At 34.3% G+C, this 22,669-nt stretch overlaps 1 protein-coding gene and 1 non-coding gene across 2 annotated transcripts; one reads left to right on the top strand and one right to left on the bottom strand.

Moving 5' to 3' along the window:
• Positions 1–495: 495 nt before the first annotated feature.
• NAP1L1 (nucleosome assembly protein 1 like 1) lies at positions 496–21,094 on the top strand. The gene is given in 14 exon segments (XM_007947558.2): positions 496–593; positions 4,714–4,799; positions 6,226–6,328; positions 13,746–13,887; positions 14,161–14,241; positions 15,215–15,343; positions 16,208–16,279; positions 16,922–17,061; positions 17,655–17,800; positions 17,895–17,914; positions 18,447–18,569; positions 19,511–19,540; positions 20,047–20,097; positions 21,059–21,094. Coding segments are annotated over 14 exon segments (1,257 nt in total).
• LOC122150634 lies at positions 10,152–10,276 on the bottom strand. Its single transcript, XR_006163778.1, has one exon. It is a non-coding gene; the product is annotated as a U6atac minor spliceosomal RNA (small nuclear RNA).
• Positions 21,095–22,669: the final 1,575 nt, after the last annotated feature.

Genomic DNA, 22,669 nt, shown 5'->3' on the forward strand with positions numbered 1-22,669 from the left:
ACTTGTGGTTGTTAAGTTGAATAATAAAGACCCACATCACTTTTACAAATAATGCTGTTGTAACAGAAGGTAGGAGCTCTGTTAGCATAGTGCCTAAGGCATTTGACTGCCAAACAGAAGGCTGGCGGTTCAAACCCACCAACCACTCTTTGGAAGGAAGACTGGGCAATCTACTTTTGTAGAAACACTGCCTTGGAAACCCAAACTGATTGCGGTGAGTCAGAACCAACTTGAAGGCAATGAGTTAGGTTTTTCTTTTTTTTTTTTTTAACAGAAGGTATAAGATAGTCTAAGCGTTTTAATGGTAATTAACTTGCTTGTTTTAAGCAATATCTAGTTTGAAAAATTATTTTTTGTGACTAACAATGTAGTCTTGTTTTCCTGTGTTCTATGATTTTTTTTTCTTCTGAACACTGATCCTTTTCGAAGGGAGTATGTATTTCTTGGGATAGTTCTCAAAAGCTGGCATTGTTTTAAAAAAAGTTTTGGCTTCAGATGTTTGTATTGGTTTTAAATAAATCTTAAAGTTTTTTAACATTGACATTTCTCTCCATAGATATTTGGCGTTCTTACAACATGGCAGACATTGACAAGTAAGTGACAGATAGTTGGTTCTCTTTGGAGAATTGGTGTCATTTTTGTACCATGGTGTAGTTAATAGTAGTATTGATTATATATTGTAAAAGTATATGGTAGTTGACTAATTGTTAGTACTTGCTATAATAAAAGTTGGGTATAGTGTATCCATGATAAAATACAGTATCAGTAATTTCTGTCATAAATACAGTAAAGTGTTTATCAGTGGTCTTAGGAAAGTGCTGAGCACGATAATTGGTCATAAATCACTTACAGAATTCATTTTTAACATAAATATATATCTTAAAGATTTTACTAAAAGTATGTACATACAGTGTAAGTACAAGATAAGTATAAAGTACATATAAAATGTATATGCAGAGTTTAGTGAATAATAAAAGAGTTGTGTACAAGTTTTAAAAAAAAATTGGAGCATTATTACTACTTGTTCCTCTTGCTCTTTCATCTTCCACCTTTCTGGAGGTGTAAGCACTATCCTGGATTTTATCTAGTTCATTTTTTTGCTTTTCTGTAGTTTTACCACCTATGAATTCTTAATGTTTAATTTTGAAAATCTGAGTAACAATCACAAACTGTGTAAAGAAAAAGGCAGTATTACCACTATTAGTTGAAGGCTCCAAAGGTGGAAACCAAAAAATACTATATAGGTCATAGGCTGGTTTCAGCTTTGCTGAGGCTTTGTAAAGGGCTTCTTTTGGAGGAGTCCTTGGGCAAGGTCATGCATCCTGGAAACCATAGGTTTAACCAGCTTAGACTCCAGAAGGGTACGGTGTGCAAATGTCTTACAGACATGTTAGACAAAAAGGGATGAGCTGTACTGTTATTTGATGCTTAGTAATTTCAACAGTAGCCTACCAAAAAAGGGGTAGTAGGTTGAAGTAGAACGTTGGGGGTGAGAGGGGTAATTATATCCACAGCTGTTAAAAACAGCAAGGCATGAGGTGGGAAGGCTGGAAACTTCTTTAGCACAAGGTCCGCATACCCACATACAGAGAACTGGCCCAGCCCACCCATGCATGCTGTCTTCATCATAAAAAAAGAAAAAAGCATGGTAGCAGACATTTCTGTGACAGTGGCTTTTGAAGTCAATGCCTTGTGCTTAACCTTAGTTGCACAAAAAGTATGTGTATTCTGCCCTCATGCTTTATACTTTGGGGTGTACAATTTTAGTTGGGAATTAATTTTTCTTCAGAATTTTAATGGCATTGCTCCATTGTCACATTGATTCCGGTTTTGCTGTGTTGAAGTCTGTAGTCGGTTAGTAATCATTTGTGATATTTATACACACACACATATTTCTAGGAGCTTCTTTGACTTTAGAGTTCTGAAATTTTCACATTGATGTGTGTATGTGTATTTTTATTCGTTGTTTTAAGCATTTAATAACAGACTTCTTATGTCTGGCAATTCACTGCTACAGTCCTGGGAAATATTCTTGACTTTTGTTGATTGCCTTATTCTGTTTCCTTTTTCTGGGACTCCTGTTAGTCAGATGTTATATGTTGGACTGGTGTTCTAATTATCTTCAGTCCAATTTTCCATCTTTGTCTTTTTTCTCTTCTTTCAATCTTTCGTTCTGTTTTCCATCTTTGTCTTTTTATTCTGGGCAAAATTGTAGAAAATTAAAGAAATTCTTTGAACTGTAGTAATGAGTTTTAACATTTCTGACATGTTTTAGCTTCCAAGAGCTTCTTTACCTGTCTGAATGTACCTTCTTTGATAGCATTCTGTTCTTGTCTCATTGATTTCATACCTTTCCTCTGGATGTTTCTTCTGCCTGTGTAGTCTCTTAACTCTGTATTTCTCCTGTTTTGATCTCAATTGTAAGATACTTTCTTCAAATATTAGGCAGTAATTGATTGTCTGCTCATTAAGATTGGCTGGTTGTGGGGCAGTTGTTGAATGTTTAACAAGAAAGTTGATTGGAAAATTTGAGTGCTTAGGTGATGGAGGCTTGCCATTTGGGGTTTTCTTATATATAGGGTCATCAGCCTGGACATAAAAATATGAAAACTACTAGTGTAAGAGTATTTTTCTCTGGGCTGGTCAGATTCTCTAGTGAAAGGGTAAAGATCTGGGAGAAGGCTAGAGGGTGGAGTCTTTGCATTCAGCATTAGTTTAATGTGTATAGAGCCAATCCTATATCTTAAATACTCTTAACTATGTCTGGTCCTCCAATCCAAGTCCTCAGTTTTACCTTCTCCAGAGAAGAAACTACCATACTTTTGCCAGAGTGGGGGCAGAGGATCCTAAGGACTCTTAACTGCTTATCAGTTATATTTAATCCTACCTGTTATCACTATCCTCATTTCCTTAACCCTACTTCTAGAAGTATATTTGATGCTGCCAGTTCTTGTCTTTTTTAAGATTCTGTGTTTATAAATTGAGCTGATTCTCACCTTTCCCCACTGCTACCTTAGAATTCAGCTCTCTCTTAGTGAAGTCTAAATTGTTCTGTTTTCCAAAATAGTGCTGCTCTTGTCTCCTTGTTTAGTATTTGTTCATTTTAAAATTCCTTTATTACAAAATTAGTCAGACTTTTGGAGAGAAGAATGTACCATCTACCACTTTAACTTGGAAACCTCATTTTTTATTTTTTTAAAAAATAAGAGAGAGAAGAAGAAATTGGTTGTAACAGCAGCTTGATTTCTCCCTCTCCATTTAATATACTCTTATTTAAAGCAGGAGTCAACGAACTTTCTCCAGTAAAGGATTTAATGGTAGATATTTTAGACATTTAGGACCATGTGGTCTCTAATAGTTACTCAAATCTGCTGTTGTAGTAATGGAAGTAGCCATAGACATTATGTAAATGAATTAGTGTGTCTGTGCTCCAGAAAAAAAAAACTATTTACAAAAACAATGGGCCATATTTAGCCATAGGACGTAGTTGGATCCATGTTTCAAAGTTTTAAGATTTAAATGTTCAATAAATGATTGAATAAAATGACAGTAGAGGAAGTGCTCCATTTTATTCTTAGCCAGTGGCATTTAACTTGTAAGCATAAAATACAGTTAACCTTTTTTTGAAGTAACTAGTTAGTGTTTGTCTTTACGTGAAGATTAATTTTCACATGTAGCTTACAGACATCAAAGCAACTAAATTTGTAATCCAAATGTTAAAATGAAAAATCATACAAGGACTTACATGATGGCCCTGTACATTGACTTAGATCATTATTCCATTTTTGTGCTAGTTGCAATCTTATGTTGAAAAACTAGATTTTAAGATGAAATGGGAAGGACATCATTTATTTCTTTTAACCTCTTTCACTAGAACCATCCTCCTGACTTTGATCTAAACATGAGATAGACTCAGAAGTTTTCTTAACTTTAACTACTTTTCACCTTCTCTACTATGAAGTATAGACAAAGGAAGAAAGTGTAAAGATATTGAGTGTAGGCTGGAATGGTTGCTTCACCAGCCATCAAGAGGCCAGGCTCCTTCTGTCCCCCTTCACCCCCAAACTCCTTCATCTTTTGCTTAGTAGTTTTCATTCTTTAGTTTACTTTATGGCCCACCATGGCTACTAGCCATTTCCAGATGGAAGAGAAGGGAGGAGGCTCAAAGACGGCTACTTAGCTAGTTACGCCTTAGATAGAGGCTTCCTCAAAGTTCTGTATTTCTACTGCTATTGTCTTACTGCCTAAAATTTAGTCACATAGCCATATCTAGCTAAAAGGTAGGCTGGGAAACAGACATTTAGCTGTGTGTTAATTACTAAGAAGGAAGGAGGAGATTGGGTAGAAAGTACATACTTCCTGACATATTCCCCAAACAAAAGTCTTACCAAGCCACATTTTCAAGCTTGAAGTATAAACTTTATATTTGACCATATACTTTGAAATGAAAGTTTTATCTTCAATTTGTAATTGTTTAGATATGAAATTGGAAGGAAAGCTGAATTACCTTCTGAATTTTCTGTTTTGTATCTTTAAAAGAGGCATATTAATCTAGAAAATGAAATTAAGTTTATATATATATATATATATATTTTGTAATTGGTACATTTGAACCTTGGTGTGATACTATGATATTGTAGCAAAGATATATATATATATATATATTTTGTAATTGGTACATTTGAACCTTGGTGTGATACTATGATATTGTAGCAAAGAACAGTCTGAACTTGATCAAGATTTGGATGATGTTGAAGAAATAGAAGAAGAAGAAACGGGTGAAGAAACAAAAATCAAAGGTATTATTTTCAATTACTTTAGGAGCCAGTGATTGCTGGCACATGTCCTCTAGTGGGTAGTAATACGTACTATTCTCTTTATGCCCCCTTTTTTCCACTTAATCACTAGTCCCTCAAGTTCAGTGATTGTGTATATGTGTTTATGTATGTATGTGATGTGTGGTAATAAGGGAAGAGGGAATGTATATACTGACCTATGAAAAGTCATTGCATATGTACTGCTGGAGTGACATGATGTAGCTGTCTTAAACAGCTGACCATGAGTTTTGTATGAATTTCAAAATGTTACATTTGATGGGTGGTTTTAGTAGTAATTTTAAACAAAGGAAAGAATAGTTAAATATGTTTAGTATGTAATACATAGTAAACATGTAGTGTGTATGTCTCTTCTTTTAAAGAATCCACTCTTCCAACCAAACAACAAAAAAGAAGCATTTATCAAATGTAGACAGAATCATTAAAAATTCACTTAAGGGGATGGGGGTGGTCCTAGAACATTATACTGCTTTAGATTATGTCCTGTGGATCAGGATTAGGAATATTAAAGTACCAGATGATTTAACTTTTCAGTTTTAAACCAGATGGAGTTTAATTATGATGAGGAGACTTGTAAACTTGCAGCTTTAGCTTTCATCTTGTAACCGTTTCTTAAAAGGTTCAGAACTTACATCCTCAGTAGCCAATATTGGTATTTCTAAATTCATGCTAGTTACCATAGTTGTATATCATCTAAAAATTGAATTAACATTGGAAGTAGTTGGCCCTGAAACGTATAACTTGGGTAAACTAATGCCTTTTTGAGTAATACCTGTATCAAAGAAGACAACAAAACAGCAACATTTTGTTTTTGTATAAATCTAGCTTATTTGGATTTTTAATCATTTTTAGAAGCCGTTAATCACTAGATTTTGTTTGGCTTCTGTTACATACAGTCTTTGACTTTTAGATATACAAAAGTACTCTACATGAATATCAGACATACATTCAGGCCCACTTACCCCTCTGTCTTTCTCCCAGGCTTAAAACTCATGTAATTGTGTTTTCTTGATACATGTTGTCTGCCTTCAGAGAGATGTTAAGAGTTGTAGGTAGACATCTGAATGAAGCTTTGCGCTTCCCAAAATGTAAGGTAGGTGAAACAAAAATACTAGGAAAAGAAAGGATGATTGTGCGTAGTAGTTGTGGCAATGACCCTGAGAAATGGTGTGAATTAGAGATCATTAGGAATCTGAACTTTTCCTGAACATTGAATTTTCCAAAAGAGTGTTATTTTCTTCGGTTTGCTGCCCATCTCTATTCATTATAGTAGTGATTTATGGGCAGATCATGAAAACTTCATGATTGAGATTGTCCTATTAAAATAGAATAAGACATTTTCATAAAATCCTTCTTTCGATGCCCCCCCCTTTTATTTTTTATTTTAAAGCGCGTCAGCTGACTGTTCAGATGATGCAAAATCCTCAGATTCTTGCAGCCCTTCAAGAAAGACTTGATGGTCTGGTAGAAACACCAACAGGATACATTGAAAGGTACAAGTTCTACTTTCCCATAGTCCTTATTTATCTTTCTATATTCACCATTGGAGGCATATCTGTTTTTTCTTTTTTAAAAAAGAGCATTTAGGACTTAGTATGTAGGAGAAAGGTAATGTCCATTAGTACTAATATAGGATTATTGGGAGTGTAAAACTTTGCCAAGTACCACCAATTTACAGTTGGTCTGTTAAAGTTTATTTTGGCTCTGGGCCATAGGAAATATAATGATCTTAACCATTTCTAAGATTTGTCTAGTGATTTGTTAGAAATGTACAGAACTAGAGGAAATAACATTTCATTTTCGTTTTATCGTTGATATAAATCATTGATAGCTTAAGTATCTTGTTCTGCTTAATTTATTTGTTTAGCTCTATTTGTTTAACTTACTCATCCACATTGTTATCTGTCTGTATCTCCAGTCTGTACCTTCTTCTGACTGCTATGTAGTTCTTCATGGTGTGCATCCACCATGTTTTTTTATCTGCTGTGTTAGATGCCTAGATTTCTTCTAGCCTCCATCACCATAAATTCCATTTGCAGTGGGCATCTTTGTGCATGCCCTTTTAAGGAACTTAAGAATTCTTTGACATAAGTATAAGCAATAGAATTGCTAAGTAGAGTATGTAAGACTTAAGTAATTAAAACTTGTTCTCCAGAGTGGTGCTGTCCAGTGCATTCTTCATTCTGATGTCTCTGCCAACAGTTGACGTCATCCAGCTTTGTAATTTACCAGTCCAATAGGCACAGATCAGTTGCTTAATTAGCATTTTCTGTTTTCTAATGAGTTTTGAGCTGCTTTTCATACTACTCTAAAACCAAAACCAAACTCACTGCTGTCGAGTTGATTCCAACTCATAGCAACCCCTCCTTGGGTTTCTGAGGCAGTATCTCTACGGAAATAGATTGCTCAGTCTTCCTTCCAAGGAGTGGCTGGTTGGTTTGAACCTCCAGCCTTCAGGTTAGTAGTCAGATGCCTTAGGCACTAAGCCACCAGCTATCCTTCATACTGCTAATGAACCCATTTTGTATCTTTTACCCATTTTCATTGAGGATACCTTATGTATCTAGATATTAGTCCCTTATTTTAGACATTGTAAATGATCTATCATCCTTCTGTCATTGATCTGTCAATAATCTGTTATTTCTATGAACTTTCACAGCATTCTCAATTAAAGAGAAATCCTTAATTTTTATGTAATTAAGATCTTTGGCCATATGTTGTGCTTGAATTTATTTCAAAAATCCTTCCTTGCTCCTTCTACATTTCTTTATTGACTAGTTTTACCTTTCACATTTAGGTCTTTATGCATGTAGTGTCCACCTTTGTATTTGGTGTAGGTAAGCATCTAGTTCCACTTTCCTATACTGAGTTAGTTTTCATAATGCTTTCACTAAACAACCCAATCTTCTTCCATTTCTTTTTAGTACCATCTTTATTTTGTATCAGGTTCTTATAAACACATGCATTTGTATTTTGAGTGGCATTCTTTCGTTTTATTGGTCTTTGTCTTTTGTCACTGTCAAATTAATTTTGGTATATCTTAATATCTGGCTGGTAAATTATCTTCTTTACATATCAGTCCCCTCTCCTACGCACTTTTATGGATGAACTAACCATATATAATGGTGCACATGATCAACACTAAGCAAAAGGTTGGAGTTGGTGTCCACCCTGAGGTGTCTGGGGAGAAAGACCTGGCAATCTGCGTCTGAAACAACAGCCATTGAAAAGCTATGGACATGCATCGGGTTGTCATAATTTGAAATTGATTCATGGCAACTGGCTTTTTTTAAAACTGTATGTAGATCTTTATTCCTCATAATGTTTCATGGTAATACCAGGATTCTCCAAAACGAACTGTAGTTTTAGTAAGAATTGCATTGACTTTATAAGCAAATATGGTGGACGAGATACCTTTTAAAAATTGGCACATCTATATCTGGATTTATACAGATGGTGTGCTATGTTTGTTATAGTTTTAAATTCTCTCCAGAGTCTATTCTTGGTTAATTTCTGTATAATTTAGCTGTGTTGTTATGAGTGATACTTATCTTTCAGTGTAACACTGGTTGAGACTTTCGATATTGTGTTAAGCATTACTAAAATGGGGATCTTTGTTTCATTTCCAATCTTACAGGGAATGGCTATAAACTCTCCATTAAATTCAATATGTATTTACATTTTTTCAGACTTTTGTTTTCCCTGTAGCGGTTTAGATGGTCTTACCAGTTTCTTCCTTAACTCTATTAAATAGATATTAAATATATTTCTCATCAAACTATCCTTGCATTCATAGTATAAGCTTAATTATGATGTACTGTTGTTGCACCGTTGTGCTGATATTTTAGTGAAATGAGATGTGAATGTAGTGTATGCATGTGTACACAGAAATACAGGTAGTCTCCAACTTAGGGTGTATCTGAGTTGTGATAAACTGCAGTTATGAGTCTTTCTTTTTGCAGGGTAGGGGTACATCTTATTTAGTGATATGTACTACATATAATTTGCAGTGTGTAATTTGCTGATGTTACCATTCTCAGATGTTTACTTTGCATATGTTCAAAGATCAGATTTATTAAGATACTTAAAATAGAGGGCAATAATAATGAAAACAAAAAAAAAGATATTTGACTTACATCAGAACTGACTTATGATGGAGTATCAGAACAGAACCCCATCGTAAGTTGAGGCCTACCTGTATATATGTATGTGTGTTTGTGTGTGTATATGTATGTATGTGTATGTTTTGTTCTCTTGTATATATGATTGATAAAGAGTCTGAGCTGACTTGACAGCACCTAAAGACAGTATGTGTATATATAAAAAGAAATTTTAGGGGTTGTGATGCTATTAAACTGATTTTAGAGGCAAGATTTCCACTGGATCATTAAATGAATAGGTCTGCTTTTACTTTTGTTTTCTGGAACACTTGGATAAGATAGGAATTGACTGTTTATTGAGTGGTTGCTAGAACTCTCTCCTAAAAGAAATTTATGTGGGCCTTTGGAGCTTGGGAACTAGAAGACCTGGGGGAAGTCTGGATTACCATCCCAATTTTTTTATATACTAAATGGTCTATGTAAGTGGTAGCATAGTGCCTAAGGCACTTGACTGCTAACCAGAAGGCATCAGCCACTCCTTGGAAGGAAGGTTGGGCAATGTACTTCCATAGTGATACTGCCTCGGAAACCCAAGGAGCAGTTGCTATGAGTTGGGTCCGACTTGATGGCACGTAACAACAAGAAAACAACATGCATTTTGTGTATAGGTTTAAAATTAATTACGATATAATTGATTATATTTTTTAAAAACCTGATTGATTCCTTTTCATATTTGGTGTTTCCATCTTAATTGGTCTTGCCAGATGTCACGATCTCATTAATGATAATTTAAAACTTACTTTTGACTTTCTGTATTGTTGCTTTTTTTAGATGGCCACAGGAGTCTATTACTAAGATAAAAGTGCTAGTCATTAAAAAGTCAATTAAAATCTCTGCATAGTTGACACAGTGTCTTAAAATGGTGACTTTACACGTCATTCAATATAATTAGCTTCTTCATTCTTTCCAAAATAGTGAGAGCATTTATTATCCTATATCTGGGTCATTGGAAAATTCATGAAAACTGTGGTTAGATGCCACAAGTAGGTATTTGTTGTTGTTGTTGTTGTTATTGTTATATGCCGTGGAGTCAGACCTGACTCATAGTGACCCCTCCTTGGGTTTCCGAGGCAGTGTCACTACGGAAGTAGATTGCCCCATCTTCCTTCTGAGGAGTGGCTGGTGGATTTGAACCGCCAGCCTTCTGGTTAGCAGTCAAGTGCCTTAGGCACTATGCTACCAGAGCTAGTAGCAGTGCCTTAACTGAATGCAGTTTGTAAAGCTGGAGGGCTTCTTTCATCCTTGTCATGGGGGGTGCTTACCTCTCCTTTCACACAGCATTGCGTTATTTTTAAAATTGATGGCTGGCTTTAATCGTAATTTCCCTATTTGGGTTTGCCCTATTTTTATTTCCAGCCAGTTTCTCTAATCGAATGCTTAGTTCATGTGAAATTTTAAAAAATCTGTGTCCTTTTATGGCCTGAATAGTCTGTTTTTATAAATGTTCTGTGACTACTGGGCTGTAAGATCTGTCTACTCTATACTTGGAAATCAAGCTTATTAAATAAATTTTTCAAGTTACTTTTATTTCTGGTGGTTGGTTGCCTGCCTGCGTGATAGAGCAGTTTCTGGGAAGGATAGGTTAAAAATTCATCAGTTTATCCCTGTAGTTCTGTCAGTTCTGGCTTGCTATCTTGAAGATGTATTAGATATAGGCTGTTTGTGATACCCATATCTTTATTCCATTTTACTGGCTTATAATGTTCTTGGTATTTTATGGCTGCCCTTCCTCCCCCAATAAATTTTATTTTTTCTGATATTAAGATAGGTACTCCAGCTTTGTTTTGATTTCTCTTTACCTGGTATGTCTTTTTCCATCCTCATAGCTTCTTCTAGTGTGAATGTTAGCTTCTTTACAGATTTTGAAAGTGATACTGTTTTTGGACTTGTTGCTGCTGTCTTTCCTTAGTTTTAATTTATTGTGGGTTTTTTTTTTTTTTGCTTTCAGTTGGCTAGATCAAGTTACCTTCTGCTGGTTTTAAAGTTAGTTAATTTGGTTTGTTACTGTGGTTGTAGCTCAGAACTTAATATGTAACTAAACTTCATTCCTATTGATGTCTCTCATCCTCTACTTTATTCTTTTTCCTCTCTTAGATTTTTTAAACTTCCTCCAAAATTGTTTTTGATGAATGTAATGAGTCATACATCATGAAGGCTAGTTGCATAAAATATTTTATTGTGCCTTCATATATGAAGAATTATTTGGCTGGCTATAAAATTTTAAGTGCAAAGTTCTTAAATATATCAAAAGTATCTTAAGTTAGGGTTGTTTTTTGATAGGTTTATCTGCTCTTTGTTACTGAACTTTACAATTTTCTTTTTGTCTTTGAATACTCATAAATCACTAACATGACAGTGGGGTGGAGTGGGATTTCCATATTTAACTGAGAAACATCATTCTTAGTTCTTCAGCTGTTCTTCCTCTGCCCTTTTTCTTTTACTCCATTAACTTTTGTTCATACCTCTGTCTCTTTCTTTTGCAGTAGGTCCCCAGGTTATGAATGTCTCACTTAAGGACATCTCACACTTAACCTTTTAATGGTATATAAATTTGCCCTCACTTTGAAACTACTAAACCAATCCCTGGGAGCTCTGGTAGCATAGTGGTTAAAGCACTTGACTGCTAACCAGAAGGCTGGCGGTTCACCCACCAGCCACTCCTCGGAAGGAAGGTTGGGCAATCCTACTTCCGTAGTGATACTGCCTCGGAAACCCAAGGAGGGGTCACTATGAGTCAGGTGTGACTCGATGGTACACAACAACAACAGCAGCAACAAACCAATCCCTAAAATCATGATAAACAAATCCGGTGCCTTTTAGTTGATTCCACCCCATTAGATTTCCAAGGCTGCAAATCTTTACAGAAGGAGACTGCCCCATCTTTCTGCTGTGAATCAGCTAGTGGGCTCAAACCATCAACCTTCAGGTTAACAGCTGAGTGCTTCAGAACCAGCCCTTATTTGCAACAGATTCTTCATCACAGTCACCTTTACTTGCTGCACATTCAGCTTTTAAATTATTGAAGAGGCTTTGAGCCTTTTCCTGGACCAAAGTAAGGCTAAATAAGAACCATATACATTTGTTCTGACTTACCTTAAAATTTGGCTTAAATTCACACTTGTTCATAACTTGGGGACTGCTGTTACAGTTTTTTATTTCTTGCTGCCTTCTGGAAGAGCTTGTTCAATCTCATGGACGTCTTCTTTCATCTCTTTGAATATATTTACATTCTTGGTCTGTCTAATAATGCTGCTGGAAATGATACTTTATTTCATTCCTTCATGGGAATTTTACTTCTCAAGTGTATAGTTTTGGACTTCGAGCTCATATACACTCGGGGAATATCACTTAGTTTACTCTGGTAATGAATATCAGAGGAGGAATGAAGGTCAGATTATTTTGTGTTCTGATCACCTTTGGGAGGAGGTGGTCTCTTTTCAATTGTAATCTACTGTAATTAGATTGAAGGTGATAGAGGAGGGAGTGCTTGAAGGCTCCAAGCCATTCCAGTTTTCACGAACTCAGCTTTCATGTTATCCTAGGATAGCACTGGTGTCTGGCCAAAGGTGAAGCCAGCAGGCAATGATTATTGGGAGGCAAGAACAGAACTTAGCTTTATTCCAACCTGTTCTGTTCTCACTGCTCTTCACTCTGGCCATTTCCAACTCAGGTTGCAGCTCATCCTATGAAAGACAGGATTTAGCCTTAACCCAGAAGTTGCTTATGATGTGTGTGTTGCGGGGTGTTGTGTGCTGGAAATACTTGTTCCCTTTTGGGTTCTAAAGTGACTCAGGATTGATTTTTCTTTTTTGGGAGGGGGCAGCAGTTCATGCTAGTTTACCACCTTGAGAGAACATTAAACTTTTTACTTTGAATTTTAAGAAATGGAGAGTTGCCAGTTTTACAGAAATACAGGTAGTCTCCAACTTAGGGTGTATCTTTGTGTTCATTTCTAATTATCTTAACTAAAATAATAGTTTAGTAAAAGAATTATTTATATATAAAAATCTATATGTAGCAGGAATTTTAAACCTGGGTTCTTGGATCTATTTCACAGATTCCCTGAAGTTGGGTAAATTTTGAGTGGGACAATTTTCCTGGGTGGTAAAGGGATTCATAAGTTTCCTCATTCATCAAGAGGCTCATAACCCAGATACAATCTTTTAAAAATCCATGCCCTTAGGTGAATTCTATGGAATATAAATTATATCTCAATAAAAGGCTTCCCTTCATAAAATACATTCTTATTTAGTAACAGATTCCAAATTAAAAATAGGGACTAAAATGATGTTAGGATACTGTTCTTTTTCCAGATGTACATATGTTCTTCCCCCTTTCTTCTAATAACTGTAACAGATGAGAAATAACTACATTTTTTTTAAAAAAAAAAAAAATTGCAGGTAATAATTGTTATTCTCAGAGTTAGAATGGTCAGTAAGACTTTTCAACTTCATAAGAAGACCACAAGACCCCATTTTACAGTTGAAATGCCAGCACTGAAATTGATTATTCTTACCAATTTACTTTGCCTGTTAAATTTCTGCTTTTCAAATGGTTTATGGTTAAGAGGTTCATATAATTATATCTATCTTGAGTTTTAATTACTTTCTATATTGAATCTATACGTACCTTTAGATAGAAGACCTACCATTCACTAGCTTCTAAAAATGTTTCAATTTCAGTATGGTAAAAGAACTGTGACTTGTGTTTTTACTATGATTCTTTGTAACTGTTGCTTTTAATCTTTCAGCTTGCCTAGGGTAGTTAAAAGACGAGTCAATGCTCTTAAAAACCTTCAAGTTAAATGTGCACAAATAGAAGCCAAATTCTATGAGGAAGTTCATGATCTTGAAAGAAAATATGCTGTTCTTTATCAGCCTCTATTTGATAAGGTAATGCCTTTATTATCTCAAATTCTAGAAGTATAGCTCTGGAAATAATTATTTGCATATTTTTCTAAAGTGGGAAATAGCTTACGAACTTGTTTCAAATTTAGGCCTGTCATTGAAGTGATTAGTTACTTGAGGTGCTTGTGAATACTATCAGTAATGGAAGTTAAAATTAAAGTATGCATTAAAAATAATTCTGTAAGATTCTTTAATGAGAAATCACTAGTTTTTCACGTGGATGCCAGTGTCATCATACACAATTTTAAATCATTTTAGCGATTTGAGATTATCAATGCAATTTATGAACCTACGGAAGAAGAATGTGAGTGGAAACCAGATGAGGAGGATGAAATTTCAGTAAGTACCAATTTTAATTATTAATTGTTTTTAGGTGAAAAACCTTGAGCTATGTTAGCATTTGATGATGCAGTATGATGTAATAAAACCAGTAGTATTTTTAATACCTAAATGCAATGCAGCACACTGCCGTCGAGTTGCATCCAAGTCTTAGTGACCCCTCCTTGGGTTGCCAAGGCGGTACCACTAGGGAAGTAGATTGCCCCAACCTTCCTTCTGAGTAGTGGCTAGTGGGTTTGAACTGCCAGCCTTCTGGTTAGCAGTCAAATGCTTTAGGTATTATGCCACCAGAGCTCCTTTTAATACCTAGGAAGTATTTTTATTATAAGATGAATACTTAAAGCAGGTGAGCCATTGTTCAACCTGGTACTACATGTACCTAAACTCTTTTTTTCCTTATATATTTTTTTTATAGTATTTAAAGTTTATAAATTTCTGTAAACTTTTCCTTTGAACTTCATGATGACAGGTAAGGAATTGTGCCCCATTTTCCAAAGGAGGAAAATGGAGGCTTGCCCACAAATAATAAATGACAGTGCTATGGTGCAAATCCAGTGCTTTATTGTATGACCTTGCTTCTTATACTATATTGACTATTAAAAGTAAAGGAATTGTTGTATTCAAGACACCAAGCATTGAGGCATTGGGCATGGCCTAATAATGCTTTTGCTTTTCCTGTTTAGTAGGTTTAAAAGCTTTATTTCTTAGGAAGTTTTTCTCTTTTTTTTGCTGTCTTGGCTACATTTCTTGGCTCTAGTGATTGTCTTTTGGGAGGAGATAGCAGCAGTTTTGATGGAAGTTGACAGGAGTGTTCAATTAGATTAGAACTTTCATGGTTGAATGTTGTAATTGGTAATTAAGAATTTATTGGCTTTTGTACTTACGACACTGCATATACGTTAAGGGAATTTACAAAAATTTATCAAGAGGATCTAATCTAGATAATCAGTAATATGTACTGTCACTTATTAAGGAGGAGCTAAAAGAAAAGGCCAAGGTTGAAGATGAGAAAAAGGATGAAGAAAAAGAAGACCCCAAAGGAATTCCTGAATTTTGGTTGACTGTTTTTAAGAATGTTGATTTGCTCAGTGATATGGTTCAGGTAATTTTATTCTTAAAAACAGTAGTTTACTTCATAGGGTAAACCTTTGAACTTCAGAAAAGGGATGGCTACTAGTTTCTTTATTGTTGACTATTATAGAATGATTAATTTGATTCATTTGAAACAGCTGTTATTTGTAGAAGGAAAATTTCTACTTTGATTACATTAATCAAATAAATTGACATGTTTTCAAAAATAAGTTACTAAAGTGGTCCTGTTAACTGGTCATTATTGACTGGTACTCTCATACTTGTGTGCCTCTACATTCTAATACTCGAGGCAGACTAGAGGACAGAACCTCGGAATTTATAATGTTTTTGCTTAAAAAAGGACCTTTACATCGTGAAACAAAAACTATGCCAGGGACATTGGCATCATATTAAAAAGGCACTGTAAAGATCTTTCACAGTATCCCTTTGTTTGGGAACCCCCAGATGTCACCTTCTCTGGGAAACTCTGCCTCTTCTGGTCAGGAACATTCCTTAAGTTACTTGTACTTGCTTTATTGGGGGAGGGTCTCAGCACAATGACTGCTTATTGCATTTCTACTTTAACAAGGTAGAAAGTGATCAAGCAGAAGGAAAGGAACAAGTAACAGATGGAAGAGGCAGGCAGTTTTGGTGAGGATACATTTTTAAAAACAAACATGTCTTATTTAGACTTGGTGTTGCACTTTTCAGCCAATTCATTATGTATAATAATGCCGTTATTAGTTTTCTACTTAGTCATTCTTTCTTACCAGTGTCTGTAGAATCACATAAACTGGTTTCATTATAAGCCATAACCTGGAGCGTAAGTGTTAAAGTTCATAATTACTACATAAAACTTCACTATAATAAGATATGTTTAATTTTTAATTTGAAGGAACATGATGAACCTATTCTGAAGCACTTGAAAGATATTAAAGTGAAGTTCTCAGATGCTGGCCAGCCTATGGTAAAAGAACTTTGAAATATTGTCAGTTTTGTAACATTAGAGCTTAATGGTATATAAATCGAACTTCTAAAAGGTGACATTTAAAGGTGAAGGGATGGGGATGGGAAAGAATTAAAAGTGATGGTGTTCTTTTACTTTTTGATACTAAGTACATTTGAATATTGCTAATTGGAATTTTCACATTTCTTTTTCTCTGACCATAAACTATTTTCAAATAGTCAATCCTAATTACTTCAAGGCTATGTTAAAGTTAAGGTTAAAAATATTGGTGAAAAACATAAGAAAGTAAATAGTATTAAAAGGCATGTCTTGGGATTACATAAACTGTTAGAGATTCCCCATCGCCCTCTTTCAGCCAATAATCTCTCCCCAAAACCATCAATATTACCTTAACTGAAGGCTAAGTGACTATATGCTATAGATTTTTATAGTACATGCAGCAGAGTTGTTTTTTTTCCTAAAGTTCAGATTCTGGTGTAATTTAAAGACTCCTGAGGCTGTTTATGGGAAGGGTGGATGGGGAAGAGGATCTGGTCAGTTTATACATATTTATAAAAGTCAAAAAATTAAGTTTTATTTACTAGAGCATTAAAGCTTAGGGCATAGGAATTTAATATCTGTACTGTTTTTCTTCTTTCTAAGAGTTTTGTTTTAGAGTTTCACTTTGAACCCAATGAGTATTTCACAAATGAAGTGCTGACAAAGACATACAGGATGAGGTCTGAACCAGATGATTCTGATCCCTTTTCTTTTGATGGACCAGAAATTATGGGTTGTACAGGGTGAGTTTAATTTTACCACTTTAACAGGTTATTGTATATACGTTGGTTTTATTTATGATGATACTTAGTATTTACTAGTCCGTTGTGTACCTGCTCTGCATACCAAAAAATTACCGCCAGTGAGGCAATTCTGACTCGTAGTGAACCCCATTGGGTTTCCAAGGCAATAAATCTTCATGGAAGTAGATTGCTCCATCTTCCTTCTACAAAGTGACTGGTGAGTTTGAATTGCCAGCCTTCTGCTTAGCAGTCAAATAAATGCCTTATGCACTGTGCCACCAGAGCTCCTTTGATCTGTGTAGAATATACACAACATATATCTCCAAGCATTTTAATAAAGTGTTTTTTGGAAAGAACTTGAGCCATTTTCCTCCTTGGCCCTTAAACTGTAACACCTATTTTTAGAAAGGAACATTTAAATTTACCATACTATGACTTTGTGCTAATTGTAAATGTAATAATTATTTTTAAAAAAATTTAAAATTTCCCCCAAGTTTTGATATTGATAAATACCACATTTAATTATAAAAATCATAACTGAAATTTGTGGGCTAATTATGATAGAAGTGTTTTTTCATACTTTGTTTTGGAAGGTGCCAGATAGATTGGAAAAAAGGAAAGAATGTCACGTTGAAAACCATTAAGAAGAAGCAGAAACACAAGGGACGTGGAACAGTTCGAACTGTGACTAAAACAGTTTCCAATGATTCTTTCTTTAATTTTTTTGCCCCTCCTGAAGGTAAATAGTACTTTAGTTTGGACGTTGATAGCTGTTTTATAGTAAACTGTGTCTGGTTGTTTATTCATTTGAGTTTCTTTTCTCAATTTTGCAGTTCCTGAAAGTGGGGATTTGGTAAGTTGGATTGTTGCTTACTGACTGAATACTTGACTAAATTTGAAATTAAAGCACTGGTTCTTGAACAGGGTAGTGGAATAGTAGTGGTTTAACATTTGGTTTTTAGAGGCCTGCAGTGCATGGGACAGGCAGCCCAGCCCTTTATGGACCTGAAAACTTGCTCTGCTCAAAATGCTAATAATGCTTGACTTAAGGAAAGCTGTTATTAAAGTCTGCTGATTTTCCTTCCTTTTGAGACTTTAAACTATTTCTGTGAGCGATAGTGAAAGCAGACTGCATTTGGTCATTTATATATTATTTACTAAACTCCTGATTTCATTCTGGTTGGAATTTTCTCTGTGTTTATTATTCCAGTGGAAACAAGGTAACAATTTTGAATGTCAGAACCATTTATGTCTGCAATGACTGACAAAGTAAAAAGTAGAGTGTTTCCTTCATTGTATGATTTAAACCCAAGAGTCTCACGTATGCTAAATTAAATAATAAAGTTTGTTTTAAATTTGTGCTTTTGCTTTTCCTAAATAAATAGGATGATGATGCTGAAGCTATCCTTGCTGCAGACTTTGAAATTGGCCACTTTTTACGTGAACGTATAATCCCACGATCAGTGTTATACTTTACTGGAGAAGCTATTGAAGATGATGATGATGATGTGAGTGAAACTGAATCAGTCATGGAAATCACTTAGTTGAGGGTGTAATAGTCGTTAAATGAATAGATAAATGTTTTAAAAAGTAAGAGTAATTTGAAGTTATTCCATTGGATTTTTGCCAGATAGCTTTCTGATTTAAGTAGGTCTCTTTCAGATCTTTTGACTTAATTTTTATTTTTCTGCTAATAGGAAGACTGCTCCGAATTAGGTAAACTTTATTAATATTTGATGGTGGTTTAGATCTACTGTATGCTCTTGCTTTTGACCACACAAACCAATCATGGGAGTTTCTTAGTACTCCAGATAAAATTATTTATTAGGAGACATGGAATTTTTATCAAAGGGAAATTGGTAATGATTAAGGTAAAATTGAACAGTCCTCAGTACTTTAGGTATCTTTATTATTATTATCATATCAGGATAGGCTTTATGTGTACCATGTATAAATACAGGCAAGTAATATTTATATAATAAGTCTGATCACACTTTGGTACATGATTATACTGTTCTTCATGTTAATTTTTAAATTGTCTGGTGTAGATGTGGCATTGAGCTGAATAACTTCTGAGGTTACTGTCCTTGTGTTAATTTAAATTGTTCACCTTCAAAAAAAATCCTCTGCTATCAGGTTGGTTCTGACTGACTGACTATGTAGGACATTGTAGAAGTGCTTCATAGTGTTTCCAAGACTGTAAATCTTTACTAAGCAGACTATGTCATCTTTTTTCCCACCAAGTAGCTGGTGAGTTTGAACTGCCAACTTTCTTGTAAGCAGCTGAATGCTTTAACCATGTACTATCTGAGCTCCTTTATCAGCCACTTTAAGCAAAGTATTTTTTTCTCAGTTTAGCATTTAATGGGTGTGATTATAGATGTTAAAAATGATATACTCAAATATGTGTTACACTCAAACTTTTATCTTTTTCCCCTCTTCTTTTTAGTATGATGAAGAAGGTGAAGAAGCGGATGAGGTAATGTTTACCAAATGAGCAAATAATGCTGTGATTAAACACATTGAGAACCAGATTGAGTGACTTATGTATTCTATGTTATCATTATTCTATGTAAATATAGGTTAAGAACGGTTTTTGAAAAAATAGATTTTAGAATTCTACAGCCAAACAATGTTATGTATAAGGTTTCAATAAATAAATTGTAAAACTCAGAAACATTTTTTTTATTTCAAATAATTCTGTTCTGCTGCAGGGTTATCAGCTCTTTGAAGAAGTCAAAAGCTGCAGTAAACTTTTTCAACGTTGGCTGCAGTAAATCTTTTCAATAAAAGCTGTCTGGATGTCTCGAGTTGTGTTGGGAAATTTTCATATTAGAAGCTTTCAAATTAGATTGCATTATCACCAAACTCTAATCATGAAAACCTAGTGACCTATAGAGTAACTTGTATTAAATTCTCTCTACAATATGAGCCATTTCTTCCTACTGTACCTACTTCATGGATGCATTTTGAACTTTAATATAGGAAGGGGAAGAAGAAGGAGATGAGGAAAATGATCCAGACTATGACGTGAAGGTGAGCAATATTACCAGTGTTTTTTTTATTAACGAAAGGCAGCTGAAGGAAGGGTTGTGTTCTAAATACTAAAGTTTATTTTTCCCCATTAAATTCTTTAATTAACCCATTAACTGCATAGCACATGTATCTATCTATATATTTAATCCCCATTGGCGTTTTAACAGTGCATATAATTTTAGTGCACTTTTCATGACACACTATTTTTGGCATTATTAACATGTTTTGAGAATTAAAAAAAAAAACAATTGACTGCTGTGTTCTTAGTTTTTCTTCCAAAGGAAAGCTTATAAAGAGTAGTCAGTTTTTGAAAGATCTAAATGCAATATTTTCAGAATAAAGGGAACAGTGTTGTTTGTTAGGTTCTCCCAACCACCTCTAGTGTTGCCCTGGGGGTTTTAGTCTATAATTCCTGGGAATTTTTTAATATTAATGTTAGTAAAGGCCTTATCTCTCATAAAATATGTAGTAAATAATTAGGATCCATTTAAAATGGCTGTTTGTTTCTTTAATTTGCTAAATGCTGTCAGATACCCAGAAGATATTTTAATGTAATGAACAAATAAGAGGGTAATTTAAAATCATTAAATATTCTAACTTACCAGATCTATTAATTTTAACAGATAAGTATTAATGGAATTTTAGTATCTTAGAATAACTGATTGTAAAAAGTGAAAGGCAATGGGTTATATGGCTAACAAATTATTTAGTGATTTTGTTTTTCATTTTTTTAAGATTTAGATTTGGTGTATCTCATGCAGTTCATTCTATAATGAAAAATTTGGGCTTTGTTTTATCCATCTCAGACTTAACTAATGTTTGAATAAATAATTTGCCATCATTGTGCTCACATTTGGCAAAAATGTTGATAGAACTCAGAGATATTATGATAGTCAAATACTGTTGGAAAATTCATTACATCAGGTAGAAGATAGATTGACTTGTTGTTTTCCTTTAACAGAAGGATCAAAACCCAGCAGAGTGCAAGCAACAGTGAAGCAGGATGTGTGTGGCCTTGAGGATAACCTGCACTGTAATAGCCTAAACACAACTATTATTTACTTACAGCCTTATCTTTCTGTATTTTCTTGGTAGACTGTAATTTTTTTAAAGGAAAGGAGCTGATTTTAAACACAAATTTGTTCTACCTAACATTTTAACTATAGTTTTCTGTCAGATATGTTGAATGCAGAAATTCTCTCAGGCACGTTCATTCATTGCTGCGTAGTTTGGTTCTTATGGAGTATTTTTATCATTAAAATACAGCTTATGTAATTGACAATTGATAAACTAATTTCTTGTTTTATGAATTATTTTCCTGAAGAACCAAAGTACTTTTTTCAGCTGGTAGTGGAATGAGTTTAAATCTGCTTGCATTAGCTGTGCCTTTTATTACTGTTACCGAAGTGCAGTGACTTTATACTAAAAGAGACAATTCATTTTTTTTTTTTTTTTTTAACTTGATGAGACCAAGTAGATGGTTAAGAATTTCCAGTAAGACTTCATCTGATAATACCAGATTGTATATGGATTTTTGCATTTTAGTGACATAATTAACTATAAAGAAGCCTAACTCATAGTATGTGGTGTTGGTTGCCACAAGGAAGTGAATAAAACTTAGTATTTTCAGAAGTTAACCTCATACTATTTAACTGTACTTTTAAATTTAACCTCCATTAACTAAGCATCTTTTCTTTGTGGTAGGGTCTACCTTCTGCTTCCCTGGAAAGGATGACTTTACATCATATGACAAGCCTATTTCAAGTTTTTTTTTTGTTGTTGTTGTTTGTTTGTTTGCTTGTTTTTGTTTTTGCAACCTAAAATAAAAATGTCAAATATAATTTTAGTTCTCATAAGATAATGTTTTAATTTTATATTGATTCAGGTAGAGGCAGAGAGGTCTAGCTTAAAATGTTTGCCCGTTTTTTTTTACCATATTGGAGAAAAGCATGCCAAGTTTGGAAGATGGTACTATAGCTGCTAATAAGCAAATATGAAAAAAGAGGAGATAAAACCTTAATGATGTGTAATTTTTTTTCTTTTTAAAGGAGAATTAAAAAGTTACATTACATTCCTTTGAGTTAGAACTATAGGAAAGGCTGCAAGTCTCTATGGCATCTTCTAATTCTTACTGCTTGAAGTATGAATATGTCATTTACCCATGCTTATGTTTACTATGTATTAAAAATGGGTAGTACTGTTTACTTAACTACCTCACAGATGTGTTGAGGCATATTAAGTTAAATTTTGTGAAATGTTTGCTCAGTCTCATTAAAAGCTCAAATATGTTGGACCTAGTATACCACAAGTATGATAGATAGCATCTTATTTATTCCAACGTTTATTAATTCTTAAACTGGAAAATAAAGTTTACGTACCTGTGTTCTGGTTCGGGGTAGGCAACACTTAAGAGATCTTCGTGTGGCTCCTATAAATGGATGGATGGAGCACTTCAGATGGTCCAAGAATTTTTTTTTTCCAGGTATTTTAGATGACCGTATTGTAGTAAATACTACAGAGGTCATGGGACTAAAATAGAAATAAAACAATTAAAAAAATATTGCCCTTCAAT

This window comes from Orycteropus afer, unplaced genomic scaffold (genome assembly GCF_000298275.1).
Source record: "Orycteropus afer afer isolate SDZICR_OR568_19922 unplaced genomic scaffold, OryAfe1.0 scaffold00190, whole genome shotgun sequence".
NCBI classification, from domain to species: Eukaryota; Metazoa; Chordata; class Mammalia; order Tubulidentata; family Orycteropodidae; genus Orycteropus; species Orycteropus afer.